Source organism: Drosophila yakuba, chromosome 2L (assembly GCF_016746365.2).
Source record: "Drosophila yakuba strain Tai18E2 chromosome 2L, Prin_Dyak_Tai18E2_2.1, whole genome shotgun sequence".
In the NCBI taxonomy this organism is placed as follows: Eukaryota; Metazoa; Arthropoda; class Insecta; order Diptera; family Drosophilidae; genus Drosophila; species Drosophila yakuba.
Window position 1 is genome coordinate 1,964,197 of NC_052527.2, and position 25,123 is coordinate 1,989,319.

At 44.4% G+C, this 25,123-nt stretch overlaps 3 protein-coding genes and 1 non-coding gene across 16 annotated transcripts in view; 1 reads left to right on the forward strand and 3 right to left on the reverse strand.

The window, feature by feature from the left end:
* Positions 1-21,664, forward strand: part of LOC6526468 (mitogen-activated protein kinase-binding protein 1) — a 57,013-nt gene extending 35,349 nt beyond the window's left edge. For 3 of the 13 annotated variants that reach the window (XM_039371524.2, XM_015197923.3, XM_039371522.2), the window contains 18 exons: positions 9,180-9,271; positions 10,970-11,213; positions 11,281-11,490; positions 11,686-12,105; positions 12,164-12,886; positions 12,942-14,194; positions 14,257-14,576; positions 14,645-14,787; positions 15,090-15,134; positions 15,842-15,953; positions 16,205-18,739; positions 18,932-19,027; positions 19,104-19,252; positions 19,320-19,395; positions 19,456-19,530; positions 19,591-19,791; positions 19,850-20,003; positions 20,125-21,664. In XM_039371524.2, coding sequence (XP_039227458.1) covers positions 9,180-9,271; positions 10,970-11,213; positions 11,281-11,490; positions 11,686-12,105; positions 12,164-12,886; positions 12,942-14,194; positions 14,257-14,576; positions 14,645-14,787; positions 15,090-15,134; positions 15,842-15,953; positions 16,205-18,739; positions 18,932-19,027; positions 19,104-19,252; positions 19,320-19,395; positions 19,456-19,530; positions 19,591-19,791; positions 19,850-20,003; positions 20,125-20,314 — 7,038 coding nt within the window. In that variant the 3' untranslated portion in view covers positions 20,315-21,664. Of the gene's footprint in view, positions 1-3,626; positions 5,544-9,179; positions 9,272-10,969; positions 11,214-11,280; positions 11,491-11,685; positions 12,106-12,163; positions 12,887-12,941; positions 14,195-14,256; positions 14,577-14,644; positions 14,788-15,089; positions 15,135-15,841; positions 15,954-16,204; positions 18,740-18,931; positions 19,028-19,103; positions 19,253-19,319; positions 19,396-19,455; positions 19,531-19,590; positions 19,792-19,849; positions 20,004-20,124 lie in introns of those variants that run through there. The other 10 variants (XM_039371526.2, XM_039371523.2, XM_002087551.4 and 7 more) reach the window with 8 other exon arrangements.
* Positions 15,393-15,463, reverse strand: Trnag-gcc. The gene has a single exon. It is a non-coding gene; the product is annotated as a tRNA-Gly (tRNA).
* Positions 21,665-22,605: 941 nt separating the features above from the next.
* Positions 22,606-23,115, reverse strand: LOC6526470. The gene has a single exon (XM_002087552.4). It carries the CDS (start codon positions 23,021-23,023, stop codon positions 22,676-22,678), a length of 348 nt encoding a protein of 115 aa, XP_002087588.1. The 5' UTR covers positions 23,024-23,115; the 3' UTR covers positions 22,606-22,675.
* Positions 23,116-23,271: 156 nt separating this feature from the next.
* LOC6526471 (protein lifeguard 1) lies at positions 23,272-24,287 on the reverse strand. The gene is made up of 3 exons (XM_002087553.3): positions 24,033-24,287; positions 23,720-23,968; positions 23,272-23,655 (listed from the first exon to the last, which is right to left on the reverse strand). The coding sequence occupies exons 1-3, from the start codon at positions 24,123-24,125 to the stop codon at positions 23,296-23,298; spliced, it is 702 nt and encodes a 233-aa protein (XP_002087589.2). The 5' UTR covers positions 24,126-24,287; the 3' UTR covers positions 23,272-23,295.
* Positions 24,288-25,123: the final 836 nt, after the last annotated feature.

Consider the following 25,123-nt stretch of genomic DNA (forward strand, 5'->3'; position numbering starts at 1 on the left):
CAACTGAACTTTGTTGAGGCGTATTAATGTCTGGAGTTGTTAAAAGCGATTTGCATATTTTTTCGTGATGTTATGGTCAAGCAAAAAATGGCTAACAAATAGCGCGGAGTAAGATTGTGGGTAGAGTTTGGCATGTAGCTGATTTTTAAATTTATGAAATGCCGGAAATGATACACCGATCTCTTCAATGGTTGTGCCGACTTTTAATCAAATTATAAGTAATGTCATAAATCCATTTTAATACCACAAAATTAAGTACTTAAAATTTATCACCCCAACAAAATTATGCACAAACTGCATTTCGATACAAAAAAAAATGGAAAACTGAAAACTGAAAAGTCGAACTGTGGGCAGCTTTTGGGGGCTGGCAGCTGACAGACTGACCCTTGTTATTAGAGCCAACACTTTTGGCTTGGGTGTACTCTGTTTTTCCTCTTTTTTGTATTTTTATTTATTTTTTTTTTTGTGTTTGTCAAATTGTAGCAATTTGGTTAAGTGCGTTGCAACTGGTGCAGCTCCCGAGACTTTTGTACAACATATGGAATATGGAATCGCATGTATCTGTATCTCTGTATCTGGCCTGCCTGTGGGCGTATCCAGTCGTTTCAATTTGAAACGCATTTTTTTCGAGTGGTTTTCACAACAGCGACCACAACTCCTCTGCAGCATTTAGCAGTACATAAAAATGAAGCACAGCACGAACAAAGTGGAATTTAAAAAAGGCCCCACTCTCTATATAATTAAATCTTAAATGCATTTTGTGACCGCACGAAATTGATATTTTGTATATTTCTTTTTTCGGTTGCGGCTCGGGCATTATGTAATCAATATCTTTGAATGTGGCCATCAGTTTGTAATGGGTTAAGTCTTTGGCGGGTAAATTGATATGCAAAAGGCACTGGAACGACCACAAATGAAGTGAGATAATGAGGGTTAAGATGTGATGCAGATTGATACTTTGAAAGCAATTTGAGCAACATGGGCTTGGTTGGAAATGATGCAGACTCGACGATTAGGAAAGTTAAATGTAGTCAAAACTTATCTTATTACTATCATAAACAAAAATAATACTGATTATAAAACGTAAATGTATCTTTCGCTGAGCGAAAAGTAAGTACTTGGTTTACCTCACGTGCTGGGAATTTATCGAGAATCCCAGACTTTGAGAACTCTATCCCCAACTTCCCACAGTAGTTACCCACTAAAGCCCACACATTACCATACCACCATCTTCAATTTGCGTCAGCAGCGTTCACTTAGCCATTCGAGTCGCAGAGCTGTGTGTCAATTAAAGAAAGCTTACACCGAAAGCGTTTTAAGCCATATAATTAACACTTATAATCGACCGGAATAAAAAGACTTTCAACTCCATCTGGCATACGAGCCTCTCTCCTCGATCTGCACTCACAAATTACTTGCTCAAATAGCAATCATTAGACAAATTGCGCGACCATTACGAAGTGCACTACGTGCCAGCAACAACAACTCTTGGGCAGAGAAGACAATAAAATCACCGAAAAAGACTCTTAGTTAACACTAATGCTTGATTAAACTTTCAAATCGACTAAAGCCGCCGAAGATGCAGTCTCGCGCTGGAAACTCCTCCTTTAAAGTTGTAGTCGTAGCTGGCAGCATCTTTCATCAACTTTGACACCCGAGAGTAAGCCGGCCCCTTAAATATTTTCTTCCTGCTTTCCATGCGCTGGTTTTTGTTGCTTTTGTGCCGCTTTCCCGCCTTGCCAAATTTATGGCCCGATTTTCCCAGACTTTTCCAACTAAACGCCGAGAGCCATCACGCTTGTCACGTAGTTCAAGTGGTATTCCGAGTAAATTGCCACGCTTTGTTATTGAATTATGTTTCATATTTTATTTTTCCATTTGGCGTCGGCATTTTTCCGCGACACCAACTATCCCGTTTGATAGAGCTTTATGGGTTTATTGATTTCGTATTAATTGTGGAACAGCAATTGATGGCCAACCTGCAGTTGTAACACTTTGGATTGCAGCTAGCTGCAAATCATTGCAATTAATCAAAATTGTCGGCAACGCTTCAATATGTGGCCTGCAAATTGGCGATTGGCGATTGGCGCAGATAGCCGAGATTTGCTCAGATTTTGCAGCTTACCTCATCGCGAGCTTTTTTAATTCGAGCTGCCGAGATATTGACAGATGGACAAACTGAATCGATTGGATTGAGTGGGTTTATTGGAGGTGCTGATTGAGGATTGAGCCGATCCGATCGACAGCTGCGATTGAAATGTTGAGTGCCTTTCAATCGCCCAGTGATCGATGGCTAGTGCAAGGCACTTCTGAGTGAGAAATCACAAACCCAAACAATTCCCAGTGACTGCTATCTTAAGCATCGAACCAATTACGTTAATATTCCGAACTATCTCGATCCTAACTCACTTGCAACCCTCCAGAGAGACTCCCCACTTGGCTGTGGGCCATGTTCTTAGCCCACAAACACCGGAGATCTAATCTGCGACGCCCAGAACAATGCAAATAAATCATAATAATTATTGATTATAGTTGCCCACACACAAATCGATGCGAACAAAGGCTCATTTGCAGCATTGGACAGGTCCGAACAAAAGTAATTCGATTGGCGATTTGCATTACAAAAAAATACATTGAAAATTGTACAATCCGAAAATGACAATGAGGCAAAAAGGCATTTTAATTACAAATTGCAGAAGGTGGGATTGCAAAGGCGATAAATAGCTCTCCTCGCAGACAGACTGTGGATGGATAGTTTGTAATTCCAGTGCAGTGCAGCGATTTTTCACGGCGCAAATCAAAGGAAAAAGGCAGCCAAGTGGCACAACAGGCAGCACCAGCAGTTACACTGGCAGAAAACTGCTAGCTCTTGTCTTGTCTTTGGTCTCAGATCTTTTCAAGTCACTATAGTCACTTTTAGTTGATGTAAGATGGTGGGGGAACTAATGATATTTCGAAGATTCTTTATTTATATATGGTATATATCATTAGCATTTGAATTGAGGCGAACTAGGTAATATCTTTTTTCCAGTGCTGCAATAAACGGCTACCAAACAGCAATAGCAACAGCAGCAGCAACAATGAGCAGTCTGCATTCATTTGAATATGCGGCGCATGCAGGCGGACCCACAGCTACCCAGATACCAGATACTAGATACCCAAGCCCCCATCCCCCGGGAATGCCCCATACCCCGGAACTCCCCACACCCCCCTATTTCCCCTACCATATCTATCTATCTGCCTAGCATCTGTCAGAGCAAGTCGCCTGTAACTTTCCCCCATAAACTAGCGCCGAACTGCGACTTTGCCATGGCACAAGATAAAGAAATTGGCTGCACAATTTGGGAACCAGGGGAATGTATATGTAGATGGTGATGGGGAGAGGTGGGGTGTGCAATCCAAAGGTGTCTGTCAACTGTGCATTTTTTCCAGTGTGTTTTGCTTTGTTTGTTTGTCAATCTGTCGGTGGTGCAGTGCGTTGCGAGCTCGGATTTTGTTTGGCCATCGGTTTGGTTTTTTCAGCCTCTGTCTCTTTTCTTTTCTCTCCACTGATGCCTGATTATTTCACTTGATTTGTGTTATGCAAATTGATTTTCTTTTCTGTCGTCTTTTGTATGTGTTTGTGTGTGTGTGTGTGGCTTGTGTGTGTTTCGCTGAGTTGTTTATGGAAAGGTAGCTACCTTTTTGATTGGCCTTTGTGCAATGGCCAAGCTTATGATTGCACTTGAATCCAAATTTCCAAAGAGAGTCGCTTATGTGTGTCGCCAGCAGTGCGGTGATGCATGTGTGGGAATTACAATGGGGCATTTATTTAGAGGTATTTTCCATATTATTGGGAAACCACAATGCCCTAAAGTGCGCCAATTAAGTCCATAAGTCATAAATGGCAATTAGCATATTTTCTGCTAATAGCCACTGCACAATTCGATGGCTTTATTTAGCAATTGGCGCAGCCACTGAATCTTGACCAAAGCGCCAGCCCAAACAAACAATCCGTTCCTTTATGTATCTGTATCTGTAAATGTATCTGTATCTATGGCCATCTGCATCCGTATCTAACTATCTGCATGGCAGTGGTAAGTGCGTTCCACTTGGCTGACCCTATACACTCATTGTAATTTTTAGCCACTGTTGATTTGCCTAATTTCGTTTTACGGCTTTTGGAGGGAACGTGTACGCCCACCGATTCCGTAACTCGGAGAATTTATTGCAGTCGGTGGGCAGTGCAGACAGACCTTAGATGCCATAACTTTCCACACTCACAGTTGTATGTTGTATGCAGATTATTAAATAATTAATGCAATCGTGGGTGCCAAAACTAGCGACCATTGATTAATTGTTTTAAAGTGTTTTAAGCTTACATCCGCGCCATTTCGCTGCCCTCCCGCACCAAAGTTGCTGGCGATCTAAAGTAGTTTGCTCATTTCGCGTGTTAGAACAGCGATTGCTATTTTGGACTTGGGGCCAGAAACGTGTTTCCATCGTGAAATATGCAAATTTTCGAGCTCGAAGACTGAGTATCTAAGTATCTGGCAGATACGTGTGCGTGCCGCTCAAAAACTCAATCGGACAGGTCTCAAACGAGCGTTTTCCTCTCTCTTCAATTTTTCTCCATATAGCTTATGGCATATAACTCAAGCCATATCTCAAGCTCTCCAGTTTGCTCAACTCGATATCGGCAAAGTCGTGGCTGAAATCGCTGAAATCGCTGAAATCTCGCCAGTTTCATTTGAGCCGCGCTAAAAAACGATACGCGACAACGGCTGACAGAAAAATTAACGATAATTTAATGCAACAACAAACAGAATAAAAAAAATAGTTAAACACAACTACAAACGAGCAGCAATTTTTTAAATAATTATAGGGCGACGCTTTGATTGTTGTAAAAAGAAATTAGCAAGCAAGCCAGCGAAAAACGTGCAACGAATATTTTATGAAACCCCCAAACTAAAGTTGAAGAAACGCAGTGAAAAAGTTTTAGAAAAATAAAAAATAATTATAGTTTAGTTTCGGTGGCAAAGCAAAAGATAAACAGATACCGCAGCACTGAAACTGAAAGATACAACGAAACCGAACGGATACAAAGAGAACACACAACTCGACCTTGACAAAGTCGCAAAAAGAGAAGAGAAGCAAAACCAATGCTATAAAGACTAGTCATCAAAAATAGCCGAAAAGCAACGAAAAAACTGCAAAAAGTATTATTTAAAGTGTATTATTAATTGTACGAAAAAAACGAAACCACAACGCCCCCAAAAAGAGTTGAACTGAACAAAAACAATTTACGAATTACGAATTACGAATTACGAATTTATAGCCTTAAGCTCCATTTTTTACTTTTGGTGGGCGTCTGTCTCAAATGTGCCATAAAAGTATAGATAACAAAGAGTCCCGACTCGCAAATAACTGACTAAGTGAACACCGCACCGAGGAATGTGGTCTTGGGTGTCCTCAAGGACCTTCGCAGAGATTGAGCCATGTTCGCACCACGAAACTCATCGCCAGTTGCCATTTACGGCAAGGAGGATGTGGCAGCCTACGAGGTAAAGGTCGTCCAGATTATTTTATGGCCGAAACGGACTCGCCTTCGGAATCGGTTCCACTTCAGCTTTCATTCCACAATGGCCGCAAAGAAAGCAAACGGCCTTTTCCCCTTAGCATTTTGGCCAGAGCAGGGCAACATCCGTTTGGATGTTTGGACCTGGCCCAGACACTCACTCATATCCATGACTCTAAGACTGAGATTTCTACCCACTCGCGGGTAGACTATCCACCGCATGATTCATTTCGCATGAGACAAAACTGTTGTCTCCGCACTTGTAATGGATTTTTGTGGTTTTTGCCCGGCAAAAGTATTCTATTTGAGACCGAGCGTTTTCTGCCCCAGGTTAATTTGTAATTATGGGCAATTAGCTGGTGGCGGCGCATTCTCAAACTCAAAGGAGGAATCTCAATAGAAAATACCAGTTGTATTCGAAAAATCCAGCTCATTTCGATTGTGTTCTATCGAAAATCTCTTGGCGCGACTTGGATTTTGGCTTGTTTTCATAGTCATAAGCATTTTGCTCACGTAAGCGCCTTGTGGGTACAAATGTATCTGAATGTATACTGAGCAGCCATTTGTATGTACTTATTCGTGTACACTTTAAAAAAATATTTGCTTAGGTCGGAAAGGGGGTACGAAAATTCGTGATTTCCTAATCGCTTAAGAGAGTATAGAACGAAGAGCAAATATTTTGTTCTGTGTACTTGTTTTTTTCTGAGCTTTGTTATGAGAGCCATGTTCGGTTGTCCAGTAAGCCGATGAAAGCCAATTGGCAATGCATGAAACGTGGTAGGGCAAAGAAAAACAACCAGCAACCAACAGAAACACACACTAACCACAAATTCTATGAGCCACAGAGAACAGAAATGTGCAGAGCAGATTTAGCATTTATTTATGCCGGGAATTAATAATCAACAGAGTGACTTATCAGCCTTTCAATAAGTCAAGCCTTAAATATGCAAGAAATTCTGCTCGAAAATCTTTTCCTGTTTGCATATTTATTCGTTTATTGATTAAGCCAGCGGCCAATTAAGCCCGGTATTTGTTTTAGGCGCCACTTTGGTTTTTGGCTGCTGGACTGTAACCAAACTAATAATTTGTGGCATGCCATGTTTTCCACAGAGAGACTTGATTGAATTAAACATAATAATTTATGAACATGTTCAATTAATATATAAATATTAATAAAGCAATGCAGCAGTGGATGCGCATATCGTGTAGCCTCAAAATAATCCCCAGTCGATTTTTGGTTCTCACCGCAGAAGACGGAGGCTTTCAATTTGCATATTTTTCAGCTCTTTGCTTTCGTGGCCGCAAGGTAAACATTTTCATTGCGTGATTCTTGGTTGACACCTGTCCGCTGGAAATGCTTCAGCTTATTTGTGTTGTGGCCTTTTTGCGCTCGGATTGTGGGCAGAAATCCGAAATGCTTCAGACGCTTCAAGCCATGTGGGTTGGGTATGGAGCATAGAATTTGGCCAGCAATTGCAGCCAACAGCTGCGTGCATTGAACTTGGCCAAAACAATGAGCACCAGTCGCAGCAAAAGGCTGGCACTTCATTACCGAACTGCGGGCATTGGGCCAAAAGCCACTTGACCGAAAAGTGATTTGCCTCGGGCCTTTGGGCCAATTTTAACGACTGCTCAGGGCCAGTATCTCGTCACTCGTTAAGTCATAATTAATTACCATTTAACGGCCACATCTGTCGCACAAAATGGAAATTTAGGTTCCTTTCTGCCGCTCGTAAATTTCGCTACTACACCAAATATGTAACAAAAGAATTTCGCCTCGTTTGGCTTAGTTTTTTTTGTGGCTCTGTTGTATTTGGCAGCTCCCAAATTAAGCTTTGATGAATGGCGAATGGCGAATGTGTTGACTTCCGTTTGGACAAAACGAAGTAAACGTGTAAAATAAATGGAATTTAAAATGCCTCTCCACCTGCGGTCGTAGTTGTGGTAGAATAAATATGATTTAAAATACGTAACAGGAGTTTGGAAAATTAAATTCTTAAATTGTTTGCATCTTTTAAGCCAAACGAATAAATCTACCGAAATTAGAAAAATCCCATTAATTGTTTTCCCTCCGGCTGCGCTGCCTAATTATCATTCGAAAACGAATTAGAGCCAGCTCACGGATTTCGTTGCGCATACGCCCCGTAATTGCTATACTCCCCCAATGTCTCTCGGTTTTTCACTCAAACCAAATCGATGCCAGTTGGTCATGAATTCGGGGGAAGCTTTGATTATAATTTACAGTCATGGTTAGCATATTTTCATTGTGGCTTCGGTTTTAGTCATGACCAGAAAATCTGTTTACAATTTCACGGCATATCAGAAATGCAAATATGCGGGAGAGTAGCGCGAGTGAGGAGATACTCGAAAACCGGTTTCCTAGATCGACCTTATGCATTAAAATATAGATTTTAGAGCTGCGTTGGTGTGGCTTGATATTCGCGCTTAACTGAAACAAGCCAATAAAGTAATTCTCGTAGTAAACAAACGCTGGAGCTACTTTGTTTTGTTTTCGCCGCCACCTCGAGATGATCTCAGCCGGAATGTATTTGCTCACTTTGTATCGGAATCGGAATCGGAATTGGAATTGGAATCCGAGTTTGCGTTTCGCATTTGCGACGCAGAAATACAATCAAGCATCTTTTGGATGCTCTCTGCATGACAAAGTTGACAGAGTCGTCTTACGGATCGCCCACTGTTGGGTTCTGATTTACGTCTGTTTGCCTTTTGTATCTAGTATTTTCAATATTCGATTCGAATGCGGTAGTGTGTCTGAGCATTTTGTCGACTTGCACTTCCTTTTCACCATGCTACTTATTGCCATGGCGGAAAAAAATCAACCTGTTCTGCTGTTCTGCTCTAAGCCATACGCCCCTAATTGTTTTACTTGCTGTTATGGCTTTTTTAATAAGTTATTAGCTGGTAGCTTGGGCAAGATCAAGGTGAAACTCTGGTGAGGCGTAACAAGGCGGCTTTGGAATACAAAAGCCGAATGGCAGCACAAAGAGCCATATTTGTGCGGCTTTAATGAATGAAATCATTAGGGTTCTTGGGTAACAAGTGTGTTTTTAGTGAGCTACACCTCTTTTCTTCACTTGTGACTAGTGGGTATTCAAATGTAGATACTGCAAATAAATATCAATTTTCGTATATCATTTGGGTTACACAATCACACTTTATTTGAAAAGTTCGTCAATGCACAGTTGTTTATGTGTTATTAAAGAAATATGAAACCAGCTTTCGCCCCTTGTGGGGAAATATATCAGTTCAGAAAACTTGTTACTAACTATTGATAAAAGCTACAAAAAACATTGGAAAATCATGTTAACATGCTGAGGCAATTTTATTTCACCAGCTTATGTTTATGTAAATCGTATAAGGCTGGGTTCATATGTAAACAAACGGCAACAACATGATAAATGTGCGAATTGTGTGCGTTAACAATTCACACAGCAAGTTATCTTCTTTTGGTTTTTATTTTAGCAAATATTACTGCGACCTTGCGGAAATGAAAAAAGAGTACAATAACTTGGCAAATAAACTGCGGCCTAGAGTGATTTGTTTTTATGTGATATGATGTAATGTAATGTCTAATGTTGTGCTGCTCTCTTCCCTCTTGCAGATAAAACTCAAAAAGGTCCTGGGCCTGACTGTGTGCAGCAATGCGGCTTTGGATGTGTCCCCAGTCAGCGGCCTGCTGGCCTATCCAGCTGGGTAAGTTTCATAGTCGTATAGCTCAAGGACGTGACATATCCTGGGGATTCGGTAACGAAACCATCAACCCACTCATTTCCTATTTGTGTCAGAAAAATGCAATTCCGTTAAATGTTGTGCTTTAAGTTTGCCTCCTCGTGCCCCAAAAAAAGAAGAAAAAAAGTGCAATGAAAATGGTTGATTTTATCTCTGCTCAACTGTCGCACATGGCTGCATTTTTCCCATCTCGACGGGGAAAATCTGTGACAGTCCAGTTGGAAGGGGAAAACAGGAGGGGCAGAAGTGACATAATGTCAACGAGATTGCTGTTTTCCCGCAGAGGATTTGCATATGCCACTGAATGTTTGCCTAGCTCACAATACGTTTCTACGCGGCGTATACGTAATAAACTGAATAATTGAATAATTTTAATCACCAATGACAGATTGGTTAGGCGAAAGCTTAGTGATAATTGAATGCGGCAGGAAATTAAGTGCCATGACGTTTGATATTTGGTTTAAAGAAAATCCACGCCAATTAATTGGCAGAAAGTCAATTAAAACCGCGTACTTGATCCCCTTAAATCCGTACCTTTTTGCCTATTTAACGTCCGTTTCTGTGTCCTGCGAACATTTCAATTATAGTAAATTAAGCCGGGGAAGTCTACTAATTATGTGCATTAACAAAAAGGGCATATTTACGCTTCCATTGCGTTGCAAAAGTTTTTTCTTGGCTCACATGTACATATGCATAGTACCATTTGCAAGCACGAACAAATAGAAAATGCAGAGGGAAATTCACTTTCAGGCTCAAGCGAAAATGAAAAGCACTCTTATCCCTGCTTTAATTAAATGTGCTAAATAAATTAAATAGGCATTTGTAAATACTCGTATTTGCATTTGCTATTTGTTAATGGATATATTTATTGTAAGGTGCTCATAGTTACCCGACAAAACATGCATTATAGCTGAGCAGCCCATTTGGAAGTGTATAGCCCTAAGTGAAAGATGTGGGCGTGATGCGCTCATTAACGGAGCAACAGTAGCAACAACAGAAAATAAAACCAAGAAGGCCAAAGAGCTTAATAATGAGCAAGGCGGGCAGGCAGTTAGCTTCTGGCATTAGAGGGTTAAGCGGAGGCAGGAAGTGGCTGGAGGTGGTGGTTTGGAAGGAAAGGACCAAGCAGAGCAGTGCCAGCATCCTTGGGCATTTTAAATGGGTAGCCAACTCTGCCGTCTGGCTTGGTCAAGGACGTCTTTAAGTGGTGGGGGTCATCAGATGATACCATTGGACTAGCATGTTAACTAGCATGCCCAGGAAACTCCTTAATTATAAATCTTTTTAAATCATTCCTGGCAACAATTATTCATTTTCCCCTGTTGTCTTATCAAAATGTAATATTAATTACAAACTGCTCTTCTCTCGGTTTTAAATTACACAGTCATCGTGAATTATACACACGTTTGAAGTCTTTAGAAATGCGATATCATTTGCAGCATTCTAATTCATTTGGCATTTAATCAGCAGTTTAGGGAATTACTCTCAGAAAAAAGCTGGCTGTCCATAGCGATTCCAATAATTAATCATACTCCTTTATTTGCTTAATACTTTATTCGTTGTATGTGTGTGGTTTTTGTTGTGGCAGCACTCAAGCGACTGCGTCATGTAATAAGCATGTGTATATACATTTACTATAAATAAAATATCTTCGTTTTGCAGCTGCACCGTGGTGCTCTTCAACGCGAAGCGCCAGACACAGGCCTACCTGGTCAACACCTCCCGCAAAGCATTCACTTCCGTGGCGTTCTCCCGGTGTGGTCGCTACGTGGCCACCGGGGAGTGTGGCATCAATCCGGCCATCAAGGTCTGGGAGCTGGAGACTCCGAACGGAAGTCTGGAGCACTGCAGCGGCGGCAGTGTTGTTGCGGAGTTTGTGGACCACAAATACGCCGTCACCTGTGTGGTGAGTGCCCGTCTTTATTACGTTTATTTAATTAAATCGAGGTAATAACGCCCTTCCTGATCCGCAGGCCTTTTCGCCCACTGGCAAGTACCTGGTTTCGGTGGGCTCCCAGCACGACATGATTGTCAATGTGTTCGACTGGCGGGCCAACCTCAAGATGGCCTCGAATAAAATCAGCTCCAAGGTGGCTGCCGTCTGCTTTTCCGAGGATGGCAGCTACTTTGTCACCGTGGGCAATCGCCACGTGAAATACTGGTATCTGGAGGGTGGAAGAAAGGTAAGCAATCAGTCTGTCTCTGAGCGGGACTTCAATATGGTTTTTAAATTCGCAAAGGACTTTAAAGTGCAGGCACATCCTTGAACATCGAATACTGTTCAAATGTTATACATTTTAATGTGCTTTGCTGCATTGAATATTTAATAACCCACTTTATGCTGAAGGTCAGGAGCTAATGATTTGCGTCCTTTGCAGTACAAGGATCCCATTCCCCTGATGGGTCGGAGCGCCATTCTGGGCGATTTGCGGGACAACGACTTCTGTGCGGTGGCATGCGGCAAGGGTATCTGTGCGGAGAGCACGTACGCCATCACGCGGCAAGGACACTTGGTGGAGTTCAGCTCCCGCCGCCTGCTGGACAAGTGGGTGCAGTGCCGCACCAGCAATGCCAACTGTATCTGCGTGAATGAGAGATTCATACTCGTGGGCTGTGCGGAGTCCATCATTCGCATCTTCAATGCGGCCACGCTGGAGTACGTGACCACTCTGCCCAGAACTCATTACCTGGGCGTGGATGTGGCCCAGGGCATCCAGATCAACCACATCATGTCGGTGCCACAGCAGGCCAAATTCCCCGACTGCATTGCCATGGTGTTCGACGAACAGCGTTCCAAGGTAGGTCTTTCAAATAGTTTGCATATAATTGAATACTCATTCCGAATGGCTGTTTCAGGTGAGCTGCGTTTACAACGATCATTCGCTTTACATCTGGGATCTGCGCGACATCTCACGAGTGGGCAAGTCGCACTCGTTCCTTTATCACTCCACTTGCATCTGGGGCGTGGAGACAGTGCCATATAACGTGGAGCGGGAGCCGTCGCAAACCCTGCCGGAGGAATGCTTCGTCACCTGCTCCTCGGACGACACGATCCGTGTCTGGGGATTGGATGGATGCACCAACAACGACATCTACCGAAGGAACATCTACTCCAAGGAGCTGCTGAAGATCGTCTACAGCGACGAGGAACTGCAGTTTATCAAGGATCAGGGCTCGTCTCTGTTCGACAAAGCTGGAAACTCCTCCTACGATGGAAGGAATGGAGTGCGGTGCATCAAGATCAGTCCGGAACTGCAGCACTTGGCCAGTGGGGATCGGTGCGGCAACATACGCGTGTACAGTCTGGTCAATCTGCGCCAGCTCACCACCATCGAAGCCCACGAGTCGGAGGTGCTTTGTTTGGAGTATTCAAACGAGAAGATCGAGCGAAAGTTGTTAGCCAGTGCCAGTAGGGATCGACTGATCCATGTGTTCGACGTGGCACAGAACTATCTACTGCTACAAACGCTGGACGATCACAGCTCCTCCATCACCTCCATCAAGTTTGTGGGTGCAGGACTCAACTTCCAGATGATCAGTTGTGGCGCCGACAAGTCCATTATGTTTAGGAGTTTTCAGGTGAGTCTTGTATTGCTTTATATGGTCTTGGTGATCTAACCTTCTTCTTTAACAGGGAAACATCTTCATGAGGGGCACCAACACCTCAGGAAAGACGACGTTGTACGACATGGAGGTGGACTCGAATGCCAAGCACATTTTGACCGCCTGCCAGGATCGCAACGTGCGGGTCTACGGAACCCAGAATGCCAAGCAAACAAAGACCTTCAAGGGCTCTCACTCAGACGAAGGAAGTCTGATCAAGCTCAGTCTCGATCCCAGTGGCATCTATGTGGCCACTTCCTGCACGGATAAAACGCTCGCTGTTTATGATTACTACTCGAGCGAGTGCATGGCTAGGATGTATGGGCACAGCGAGTTGGTCACGGGACTGAAGTTCACCAACGATTGCAGACATTTAATATCCGCGAGTGGCGACGGTTGTATTTTCATATGGCAAGTGCCACACGATATGATAGTGACCATGCAGGCCAGGATGTCGCAACAGCGCCTCAGATCCGGACATGCTCCGTTGCCACGCCCCTTGGCTCCCATTTCGCCACCGGATGGTATTGTCCTCGAATCGCCCACCAGTGAAATAGAGCAGCCGCAATTGCAGCCCAAGTTTGGAGTGGCTGAAAGGTTTTCCGATGTGGGTCAATTGCCCCAGTGGGCGATGCGAAAAGCAGCAGCGGATTCGGATAGTGGGGCCTTGTCCATACCCACGCCCAGTGGTGGATCTGCAACTGTCCCCGGCATGCATGCTGCTTCTTCGATGGGCAATCTGAGCTCATCGCCCAGTCAACAGATGCCAGGACTGGCACCCCGTGCGAGGGGAAGATGGGCCCAGAGGAGCACTCAATTGGAGACGGCCGATGACCTGCGTTCCAACTCGGAAAGTCCTCTGGGAACCGTTTCGTCTGTAGGTGGTCACAGCGGTGTGAATGTCCAGACCTCTGATTACAATAGTGCCTCTTCCAAGGACATTACGTACAATCAAACCTACTTGAGCGAGGACTCCTCCATCGATTCTGGGATGGAGACGCGCAGGGGCGAACTCAAGTTCATTGGCAGCAACAACAATGGAACGGTGGTCACTGTGTCCTCCGTTTCCTCGATGGCTGTTTCTGCCTCCAACGGTGCCATGTCGACGGGTTCTGGAGCTGCTCAACAGCGTCTCCAGTTGCCGGATAAACGCTTAAAGCCGGGTCTGCGATTTGATACCCACACCCATGATCACGATGGCGATGTGGAGGACATCTCCGATGGCGAGAGAACTAGCTCCGATCACGGAATGTTCTACAACAACCTTGCGCCCAGCACACCAACGTTAGTATACTCAAATGAAATACAGTAGCATATAAAGTAAACGAATGCTTATTTCCCTGCAGAGATTTCAAGGTGACGGCCATGAACGAGGATGAGCTGCGCAAATCGGTGCGCCGTCAGAAGTTTGAAAAGTCCGGCCTTCAGCTTACGCCTTCGGCCCTCAGCGGCAATGGAAGTTCGCATACGGCGAGCACCGGAACTGGGACCTCCGATACGGAAGACGAGGGTTCCACGCCCAGTGCGGAAAATGCCGAGCGGTCGCTGGCCTCGACGTTGGGCGGCAGCTCGGAAAATCTGGCCCAGAGCAGCAGCAACAGCTTCCTGCACGCCGCCTTGCCAGAGGGACCGGGTCTCACAACGCCCATGGAAAGGGGTGGCAGCAGTAAGATACTATATCATCTTGGTGAAATGCTCTTTATGGATTTAATGGCATATACTTTCATCTTCCAGGTCGTCGCAGCATCAGCGCCAAGCACAATACGGAGAATGGGAAAGGCGTGGCGGCACCGCCCACCATCACCAAGTCGTATACAAGCACCAAAAAGGAGGAGCTGCTGCAGGTCATCAACAAGGTCAAGCAGCAACTGGAGAATGTAAGTGCTGGGGGTCAGAGGTGACCTTTCTCTCAGTGTACTTCCGTTTAACTGTGCCCACTGCGCGGTCTTTACTGCTTCTTCGGTTTTCCATTTTCCGAGCACCTTTATTTGCCCATTTAATTTGTGTTTTTCTTTTGTTGTTTCTTCTGTATTTTTATGTGTGTCCCTTATTTGTTTTTGGTGTCTGGTCCGTCCTCCAATCTCCAACCTCCCACCCCAAAAACACATGCACATGCAAAAAAAAAAACCAAAAAAAAAAACGAAAAATAATAAATCCCTGCCCGAATTTGTGTGTTTAGGGTACGCGCAAAAATGGCAACACAAGGTTGAATGCTATAGCTGAGGTGAGCCGATTTATGTTGGAATCTAAAGACGTTTTGCTTTCCTAACGATGCTTTAGGCAGTTACATTTTGACAATGCTTTTAAACATACGGGAGAATGACCTAACGCACTGCATTACAAACAGTTCAACATGTAGTTATAAGCTTAATTCACGCTTCAAACAAGTAATAATACGCCCCAGAACAATACAACCTTTTTACTCTCTAAATTTAACTAATTTCTTAAATAAGTAAAAATTAAAAACCAAAAAAATTATTTATGCATCGGCCGGGAATCGAACCCGGGCCGCCCGCGTGGCAGGCGAGCATTCTACCACTGAACCACCGATGCTTCGTGAGTCAAGGAAAATCAAATTCCCACCACACTAAGCTCTTTCTAAAAATAGCCTAAACTAGCGATCATGAAAAACTTGCTCGGTCTCATGAGCCGAGTGAACTACAGATCAGCGATCCCCTCAGCTTTCCACTCCTTAAGCAAGTTGAGGAACCAGAAAACCACTCTCCATTTACTGACTCAATACCAAAACTTCACTCAAACAACAAATGCCTAACTATGTTTTAAAATACCATACATTAAGTACAGTTTTTGCGGTTACTAATGCTTTTGTTTTGATTTTCTTTAACTAAAATATAAACCGGGTAACGATGTTTTACTAACTTACGTTTCTGGTTAATTTATCTTATTAATTGTATATTATTTGACCCACAGGTAGGCCATAGACCCCTGCGGGGAAGCCATAGCATATCGGACCTGAGTCTGGCAGCCAACTTGGATGGATCGCGGAATGCCGGCGGAGGACCAGGACGTTACACGAAGCCAGGTAAGGAATTGAGAAGATAGGGAAACCAGAAAGCTGTTAAACCAAATAAATATATCCCCTCCAAGTTGAACAGTAGGCTAATATAACCAAAAACTCTTTCTCCCGTTGTTTGCTCTCTCTGTTGTCTATCTCTCTTTAAATATTGCTCTCCTATTTGTGACATCTGCGGTAAAACTAATGTATTACAAATTGTTACCATTCGTGATAAACGAACTTTGTCCCCTTAACGATACTTTGACTAACCCCATTAGTTGCCTCCCATGACACTTCGCAGTATACTAGCCCTCAAAACACAACAGCACCTGCTGCTCCTGCCAATACCCAGCAGCAACTCCTGCCACCAGTGCAACAGCAATATCCAATCCCGAAGGAGCCACATCAGCAAGCCCTGCAGCAACATCAGCAATACGCGCCTCCTGCCTCCCAGCAATTTTTCAACTGTGCTGCTCCGAAATCGAAGTTGCAGCAGAACTTCCAGACCATGCGACAGGTTCAGCAGCACTATCCGCCCTATCCTCATCATGTGGGCGTGCATCAGATCCATCCGCCTCCCGGGGTTCCATTTGGAGGATCTGCGGCGGGTTGCTCGTCTGCAATGCGTTCGCATTCCCAGCCGCAACATCGTCAACAGCAGCAGCAGCAACAAAGGGTGAAGAGGAATCCAGCTGGGAATAACAGGCGTACGCCCAGCATCCTGAAGCACTACAAATCCTGTCCAGTGTCTCCAGTCCACGAAGAGGTGGAATGGTCGGCGGAGGGAAACGAAAGAGGTGCTCTGCTCGGCGAACCCAAAAGACACTCTGTTTACGCTGATGATGCTCGTACTATTCTGGACATGATCCACGCTGATACGGAAAAGATGATTGATGAGATAACCCGGAAATACGGCGATCTGGATGAGCCCAGTATGCCAGCCTCGTACTCCGTGCCAGCTAATCTGAGAAACTTGGGCGGACTGGGTTCCACTGGCGATTCCACGCCCACTGGCAGAACTACACAGTATTATGTTTACAGGGAATTTTATCAATGCGAGCGGAAGGTGTCCCTCTCGGATATTCTGCAGCCCGACCAGTTTGCAGCCACACAGAGGAGACTGGACGAGGCCAGATTTCTGGAGACCCAACGCCATTCCAGTGCCAGTTTCTTCCTCACCGGCCAGCAGAGTCAGGAGTCACTATCGCTGCTTTCCGATGGCGATGGTCCTGGAAGCTATTGCAACAGCCTGGAGAGCGTACTGTCGGACGAAAGCGATTGCCAGAGTGCTCCTCTGGAGTATCCTCAAACCCAGGTGGCTGTTCTTCAGCAGCGCCATGCCGGCATCAGGAACTTTATTATCCACGGTCCGGTGTCCAAGTCCTACGGAAACAGCCCCAATGCCTATGGCAGCTTTGACTACTATATGCGACAACAGCACTCTACGACAACGGATAGCTTCGATGTCACAGGCTACAATCTGGAGCCACTGAAACCACTGCCCAGTTCTAAGACATATCCCAGAATAGCTCAGGTTCAGGTCTCTGAAAATATACCCACTCTGCGATCCAAGAACAAGCAATATACCTCAGGTGTTAACAAGTCCCTAAGTACGGACTTCGCACAACAGCGACAGCAAAGGAACTCCAATCCCATGCAATCAGGAGACAATCTCTTTGTGAGGAAACCATTGAAAGCCAAGCCGCCGGTGCCGGCAAAACCCCACAATCTAGTCAGCACCTTGAGCCACATGGAGAAGCAGCAGAAACATAGCAGCAAATCGCAGTCCAGGACCGCCAGTGTTGTCCAGCAATTTGAGCATAACTTACAGAAATTTGAAAAGGAAAAGCAAAGGGAGCGGGAACAGCAAAGGAGACCGGCGATGCGGAGCTCAGTAAGTTCTGGAGCTCTGGCTGGAGGATCAGCGACCCACAGTTGCCTGAAGAAAGTCTCCCGCTTTGATACCAGCGAAAGCAGTCGAAGGGCCACCAGTGTGAGGCAGAAAAGCAGGCCAAAGATCTCTGTGCGCTTCAATACAGTCTCGCAGATCAAGTATACGCCCAGTGCCAAGAGGGAGAGGCTGGCCAGAGAAGAGGAGCCACCGGAAATGGAAGTGGGCAGCCTGCCCAGCGACTATGGAGAGCGCAGTTTCGAGATGTATTTCGCGGAGAACGGAAATGCCCCAGAGAATCTGGAAAACATGCAGACCCTTAAACTGTACACCAAACCCCAACTCCAGGCAGTGGTGGATGAGATACAACAGGAGCGGGAAAAGTATCGGAAAAACCTTGACAACGCTGGCAAGATCAGCGGAAAGGGAGGATGTGGAAAGGTAAAGGGAAAAGGAGCAGGCAGCTCCACCAGCCATCAGTGCCAGAATATAGCCAAAAAGATCGACATCATCGAGAAGTTAATCGCCATGGAGGAGAACAAAATGGAGCAAATACGTTTGGCCACCGAATCGCGATTGAGACCCTTCAACTGCAATGCCAAGGAGAAGGGCTATGTGAAAAGCTTGACCATGAACTTTGACATGCTGGCCCGAGGTGAAGATCCCGCAGAAGATGAGGATCTGGCATCCAAAGATGCCTCGGATCTGTGCGCCTATGCGAGGAATATACGCAGAAACTGCAGCTTACCCGATGTCCTCGAGAGCACCGATTTCACTGGCATCTACAACAGCCAGGGTGTGGAGTTGGCCAAGGAAGTGATAGCCGACGACGAGAGCGGAGATCCAGAGAACACCGAGATCACTGCAGATGACGCTGATCACGAGGACATCAGACAGACTGTTGTTTTGAGGATGGAGCCAGGTTTGAGCCCCATTTCCGCCTTGGTTGTTGTGCCTCTTGAGTTTTTCGCCACCTTCATTTGCGCACACACAGTTATTTACTAGTTTTTATTTCCCCTTATTGACCACCACCCTCCATTTCTGAATATCCGAGCACAAGAAATACCATAATCGCATGACCCGAGCCGAAACTAATCTCTGACCCACATTTCAGGCAATCCCAAAACGCTCAATCCCATGCCCATCGAGGAGTCCTCCATACGCCGCGCCTGCTCGCTGAGCGACCTGCACATGGGCAACTTTGGCAAGCGTAAGCACCCTCGATTCTATATTCCTGGTATATATCTAAAGAGTTCTAATTGTAAATTTTTGCACTGACTTTGCAGCTGGAAAATCGCAGAATGGCACTCCACAAAAGCCGCAGGTCCAGCACCGAAATGGAAACGTCTCGCGATCGGCCAGCAAAAGGAACAGTTTGCAGGGCAAAACTGGGTTGGGCGCCTCCAGCAACTCAATGAACGTTCTCAATCAGGGTGTAAGTATTTAGCAACCAACTCATTTTGCATTTGAAAATTAAATGTTTCGTTTTAATTTTTATATAGAGCGACTCGGAACCCGAGGACAGCAACCGCTTGCGTAGTGCCAGCAATGGACAGGGACGCAGTAATGGACCCATTGGTGAGTGAACTTATTATTTTAAATAACAAAATAATTTAACTAACCTTATTCCATATGCAGCTGCGAATCGCCAGTACAGCAACAAGATTAACAATGTCAACAACAATCGGCGAAAGGCGCCAAACTTTAGCAGTGGTGAGTGTCCTTGTTTCGTCCCCTTTGAATCTGAAATAATTATGTATACTCCCGCATTAGCCACGCCCATGCAGGACGACTCCAGCTCCGAGGAGACGCCCAATAGCACAGTCAACAACAAGCCCATTGTGCCACCAAGACCTAGGAACCTGGCCTTTGATCACAAGAGCAAACTGCTGATTAACAATAGTGGAAGCCCTGGCGGAAATGCCAAACAGAGGAGCGGAGTGACTTCCACGGAGGATTACGAGGGCACAGATCGTAAGAAACTATTTTGAAATATGCACCATATCTTTACTAAAAGTGAATTTCCTTGCAGCTGAAGCCCAAGTACACAATGTGATCAATAAACTTTATACAACCACACAGGCAGCTATGCAGCTGCATGCGAATCTGAAGAATTCGCTGCTGCTTAAGGAACTGGAGAACGCCCTCATCATGTCCAGGAATATGCTAAGCAGCATCCCCAATCGGTAGGATTGATAGTTTAGTATGAATCTACAGTTGTGAACAAAAGAACTGTATGCTCATGCGATGCTACGGTCGAAACGCCTCCTATATAGAGTACTAATAACAATTGTATATTTTTTCCAGACAAGCGGAGAAGGCGAACAACGGAGGCGGAATGGGCGGGGGATTAGGAGTGGGTGGTAGTGGGGGATTGAACCACGATCAGCTGAACGCTGACAACGGAGACTATCTGATGATGGTCAACAACTGTGCCGACCTTTTGAGCAATTTACGCACGAAGCACAAACCCGATGACTGTGAGAATAACTCCTAGTGTGTAGAGCTTAGGATAGACTAAATGACTAAACGAGGGCAGCGGATCTGCGGGAAGGACTAACCAACACCTATTTATTTAACTGAAACCACACACACAGGCGAATGGCAAGCAGATTAAGCAACCAACAACTAATTTGTAATTAATAAACATTCACAGTTGATGTAAATTTATTTTCTTAGTAATTAGTTCAAGTTGTTTAGCCGCTAAGTTTTCTGTTTCGTTTTCGTGCGCGTGTGCATTTCTTTTAACAATAATTTATATGGCAACCGATTGCGTTTAGCTTGAATTAAATTCTGTAAATGTTAAGTTTAATAAGCAGTTTATGTACGTGTTAAGTGTTATTTGAGTTTAAGGCGGAATGATACGGAATGACCGGACCGGAGGAGTCGAGCGAATTGTTACAAAGTGCGCTTAGTCTATGCCTTCTTTCTGTATGATTTATTTTCTCCTTTTTGTTGACGTTCTGTTTGTGAATCACTCCAAATGAAAAAAAGACAAAAGTACGAGAAACGTGTGTCAAATTTGAATATTCCAAAATTTCAATTTATACCCATATACTATGTATGCCTACTCACATTATATTTATATGCATCTAGACATGCCACAAATGATTATCTGAGAAATGCTTATGTGAAGAATCAAAGATATTCAGACTTTTGATCGGACCGAAAAAATCTATTTCCAATCAATTTGTTCTGTAATTATTCTGTATTAGTTAATTATTCGATTGTATTTACAACAATTATAACACTACCTATAAATATACATATATACCTAGATATGAACTTGAATTAGTCCTAAAATTTACATTACAATAATTTACAACTAAACAAAATGTATTAAATTTAACTTCAAATAGGAAAAACCAACACTTACGATTAATTATGCTATCTAAACTCCAAACTAAACTAAAAAAAACAACTAATTCAAAGCGAAAATAATACATAATGCATAATTTTTGAAAACATTAAACTGTTTCTTATTTTTACCACTCATTTCTCTTAACCAAAAGTCGCGAGGCCCATTCTCTTAACGACTAAACCCCAAGACCCCTTGAACTTATGGCTAAAACTTTCGTAATTTGGCGGCGAAGATTTTGGGGTCAAGGAAATATAATCCCCGAGAGATCTGCCCATATGCAAAAGTCATATGGCACCAGGATTGCCTACAACTCACTAACTATATATATATTGGATGGGCATCATTCAAAACCAAATAATATACTCATCTACAAGCGACTTAACCCACTAATGGCAGGAATTGTGTATTGTTACGCCTAAGAAATATTGAAAGCCATGTAATAAAACATAATTCAACGTTTACTGAACAAAAGTGAAGTTCGGATAACCCCCGTGTATGAGTCAATTACGGGTCGTTTAAAATCACCCAGGCAATCAGTGTTTATTACAGCCTTCAAAGAGATGACCGCGCAGCAGGTGACGTAATCGGCCAACATGTGTGGCACAATCAGTTGGCCACCCAGCACCCCAAAAGTCCAGGCTAAGGGTGAACTTTCTTTAAAGTTATACCAAAATTAACAAACATATTCTTTGGGGCACTAGGCACGGCTATACAATAAACTTGTAGGTTATAAATGGTTTCATACATGGAGTTTTACCCCTGGGACCCCACCAAGGTCCACCCCAGAGTTCCACCCACCCGAAAGTGAAGCACTCCTCCCCTCGCCGGCATCGCAATGTGAGCAGGCAATGGTTGTTCAGTTCGGCGCTGACCCACGGCTAAGGGATGGCCATTGATACTTTTGGCAGCCGGCGGGCTTCAATTAACGTGTGTCAATATTGAGCTAGGCCAACAAGCGGCCACTTCTGTGGACTGCGGGGGAGGTAGAGCGGGCTGGAAGTTCCTGTCGTGTCCCACTCGATAACCCAATAAAACTGAATGCCACGTTCGATGACGGACTCACCCCGAAAGCCAGCACTCGCCCTCCTTCTCGCTCCCGTCGCTCGGTCTCTTTCTGGCCCTTATGCTTTATGCATAATTTACGGCAGCGTCCAATCATAAAGCGGGTGAAAGGTTGAAAGGTTCAGCACGAACGTTCCCAATAATGCCAGACACGCCCCAACATTCTCAACCTTCCCAGGAGCCATCAACGCCCTAGTGTGTATCTCGGACCATGGCAAAATAAATACAAAAATGAAGTGAGCAGTGGGAAAAATGTGTATTTTGAGTTAGCATGATGTTTTTACTCCTCAAACATGTTAATTTATCCAACATTTGCCATAAGTGAAAACCAAGTCATGTTGGAAACGAGTATACCAAGTATACCATTATGGGCATGTTTTGAGAAGCTTTATTGAAAACTCGAGTAAAAATATAAGTGAGCATAGGCCACTGTTCCTAGTAGTAGACATCGCAGTCCGTGTAGCTGTAGAATAAAGTGGATCCGCAGGCGTTGCTGCCGTAGGCCCGCACATGGTTGTACCTTCTGGCCACATGGACCATGTAGATGCACATGAGCAAGAGCAATCCGAAGCAGGCGGCGATTAGAAGGCGTAACCAGCCCTGGGATGCGGGTTTCCTGCGTCCGGACTTGAGCATCCGGCAGTGGTTAAGCCTTCGTTGGTGCTTGCAATCGCAGGAGCGCACTTTGTTCAGGATCTCGAGCATCTGGCAGTTACGCATCCTCTTGTGCTCCATAAATGTCTGGGACACGCCATCTATGAAATTCTGCACTTCGCACTTCATGTTTCAGAAAGTTGATTTTAGCCTTCTACTGATCTACTTCTAAATTGGCAACGGAAACAGGGCACTCTTTGAAATAATACAATTCTGAACAAGTCAAATGATCAATAGATTTAATCACTGTTACTCTTATTATAGGAATAGTTATGAATAAGTGGATCAAAAGGAGTCGCCTCCACCCAAAATCCCTCACTTCTCTTGGCTTAACTACCATCGACATCTGAATTGAAAATAAGAAAAAAGGTTTCAAGCATATTTCAAGAACATATTTATTATTAGTCATCACCTATCAACCCAATTAGGTTCAGTAAATATAAAAAGAGGAATATAATGTCGGTGTATAGTGCCATGGCTGCTATTATGTAATCCTCCTCTTCGAACTGGTTTTCGTGGGTTTTACCGCCAATTATCATTTGAATATCAATCACCATATACAGGCAGAACAAGAGCACTCCAAGGCCTACATACACTATGCGTACGCTTGGATAGAAAATGGACACTATTCCCAGGAACAAAACTACTAGAGCAATCACGAATGGAAAGATCCCGCATCCGCTGAAATCGCAAGGAGCAAATCTGGCGAACAGACACAGGAACACCATAATGCCGGCACAACATCCCACGGCCATAAAAACCTATAAATCGCTGTGCCGTCATGAAGATCATAAAGTACTTCACAAATATGAAACCATCGCCTACCAGTTTTGGATGATATCGAACCGCAGTACAGCACACCATTGCGGCATGGGCCAACACATAGATGATCAATAGGATGTAATTGCATGGGAAGATTCGGAACACGGGATGGCAGAGGCACATTATAATGGAAATCAAAAGTATAAAACATGTTCCGATTATCCCGATGTACCAGTACTTCTTAAAGAACTGCCTCGCCCCCTCATTGAAGATAACAGCTGTCATTATCAGCATGGTTATGAACAAGTTAATCTGCAATGTACTCGTACATCTTTATCGTATATACATGTATAGTTCCTATATTCAGTGTACTCACGGCCACTATCATTAAAACCTTGGTGATGAACATCCGACGGCTACGCGCGTTCTCAAAATGCATCGGCTCCCGCGGTTCGTTTGAAAAACACATATTTATTTATTTAACCAATCGATTTTCGAGATGATCAAAGTTACGGACCTTATTTACTTGTTTTGACAGTAGATACACAGAAGAAATTTGGAAAATACTCCGCTTAAGCCAGGCCGTTATCATTTGGCAGTACGCGTAAGAATGTCATGTCATATATAACTTTTTACAAACTTTACTTGTAAAAAAAGGGTATACTAGATTCGTTAAAAAGATTTGTGTAAGGGGTAGAAGAAAGCGTTTCCGACCATATTAAGTATTATATATTCTATGGTAAATATATTATTGATCAGAATCATGGAATTGGCCATGTTCGTCCGTCTGTCCGTCCGTATGAACGCCGAGTTTGAACGTTAAAAGCTAGAAAGCTGCAGTTTCGAGAGCCAAAGACGTTCTCTCTCTGGTTTTATATCCTTAATGCGATACCAGGTTTTGACCACCCTTTTCCAAGCCAAAGGGCGGCGAAGCAGACCACACTAAGTAGTACTAATTAATGGAATGTGGGCGGATCCTTGCCAGCAGCAGCTTTTCACGTAATGAGCGACGCCTCGCTGCCCGCCAATTTGAAAATGTGGAAATGTGGAAATGTGAAAATGCGGCGTGGAAAACTGGGAAGCTGGCGGCGCATTCGTGACTCCTCAGGCAGCAAAAACCCGCGGTGCGGTTTTGTGTTCAGGTGTGAATAAGCGTGCAAGAAGTTGACATAAAGCCAGGCGAGCAGGCGGACAATGGCTGGAGCAATGGAATCGCAAGGACTCGGGGCACGACGAGGACGAGGACGAGGATGTGGATGTGGATGCGGATGCGGAGCAGTGGAGGACACGATGACGGGAGAAGCTGCATTGGCAGTCGCTGAACCGCACTAATTGAGCCGTGTTACGTCGACTCGAATGCATTTCAATGTGTTGCCAAGCAGCGCGTCGATCCCATCACATATTGTCATCGTTTTCCGGCCTCTCGCCTCTCGGTTCTCACTTCTCACTTCTCGCTGGGAAGTCGAG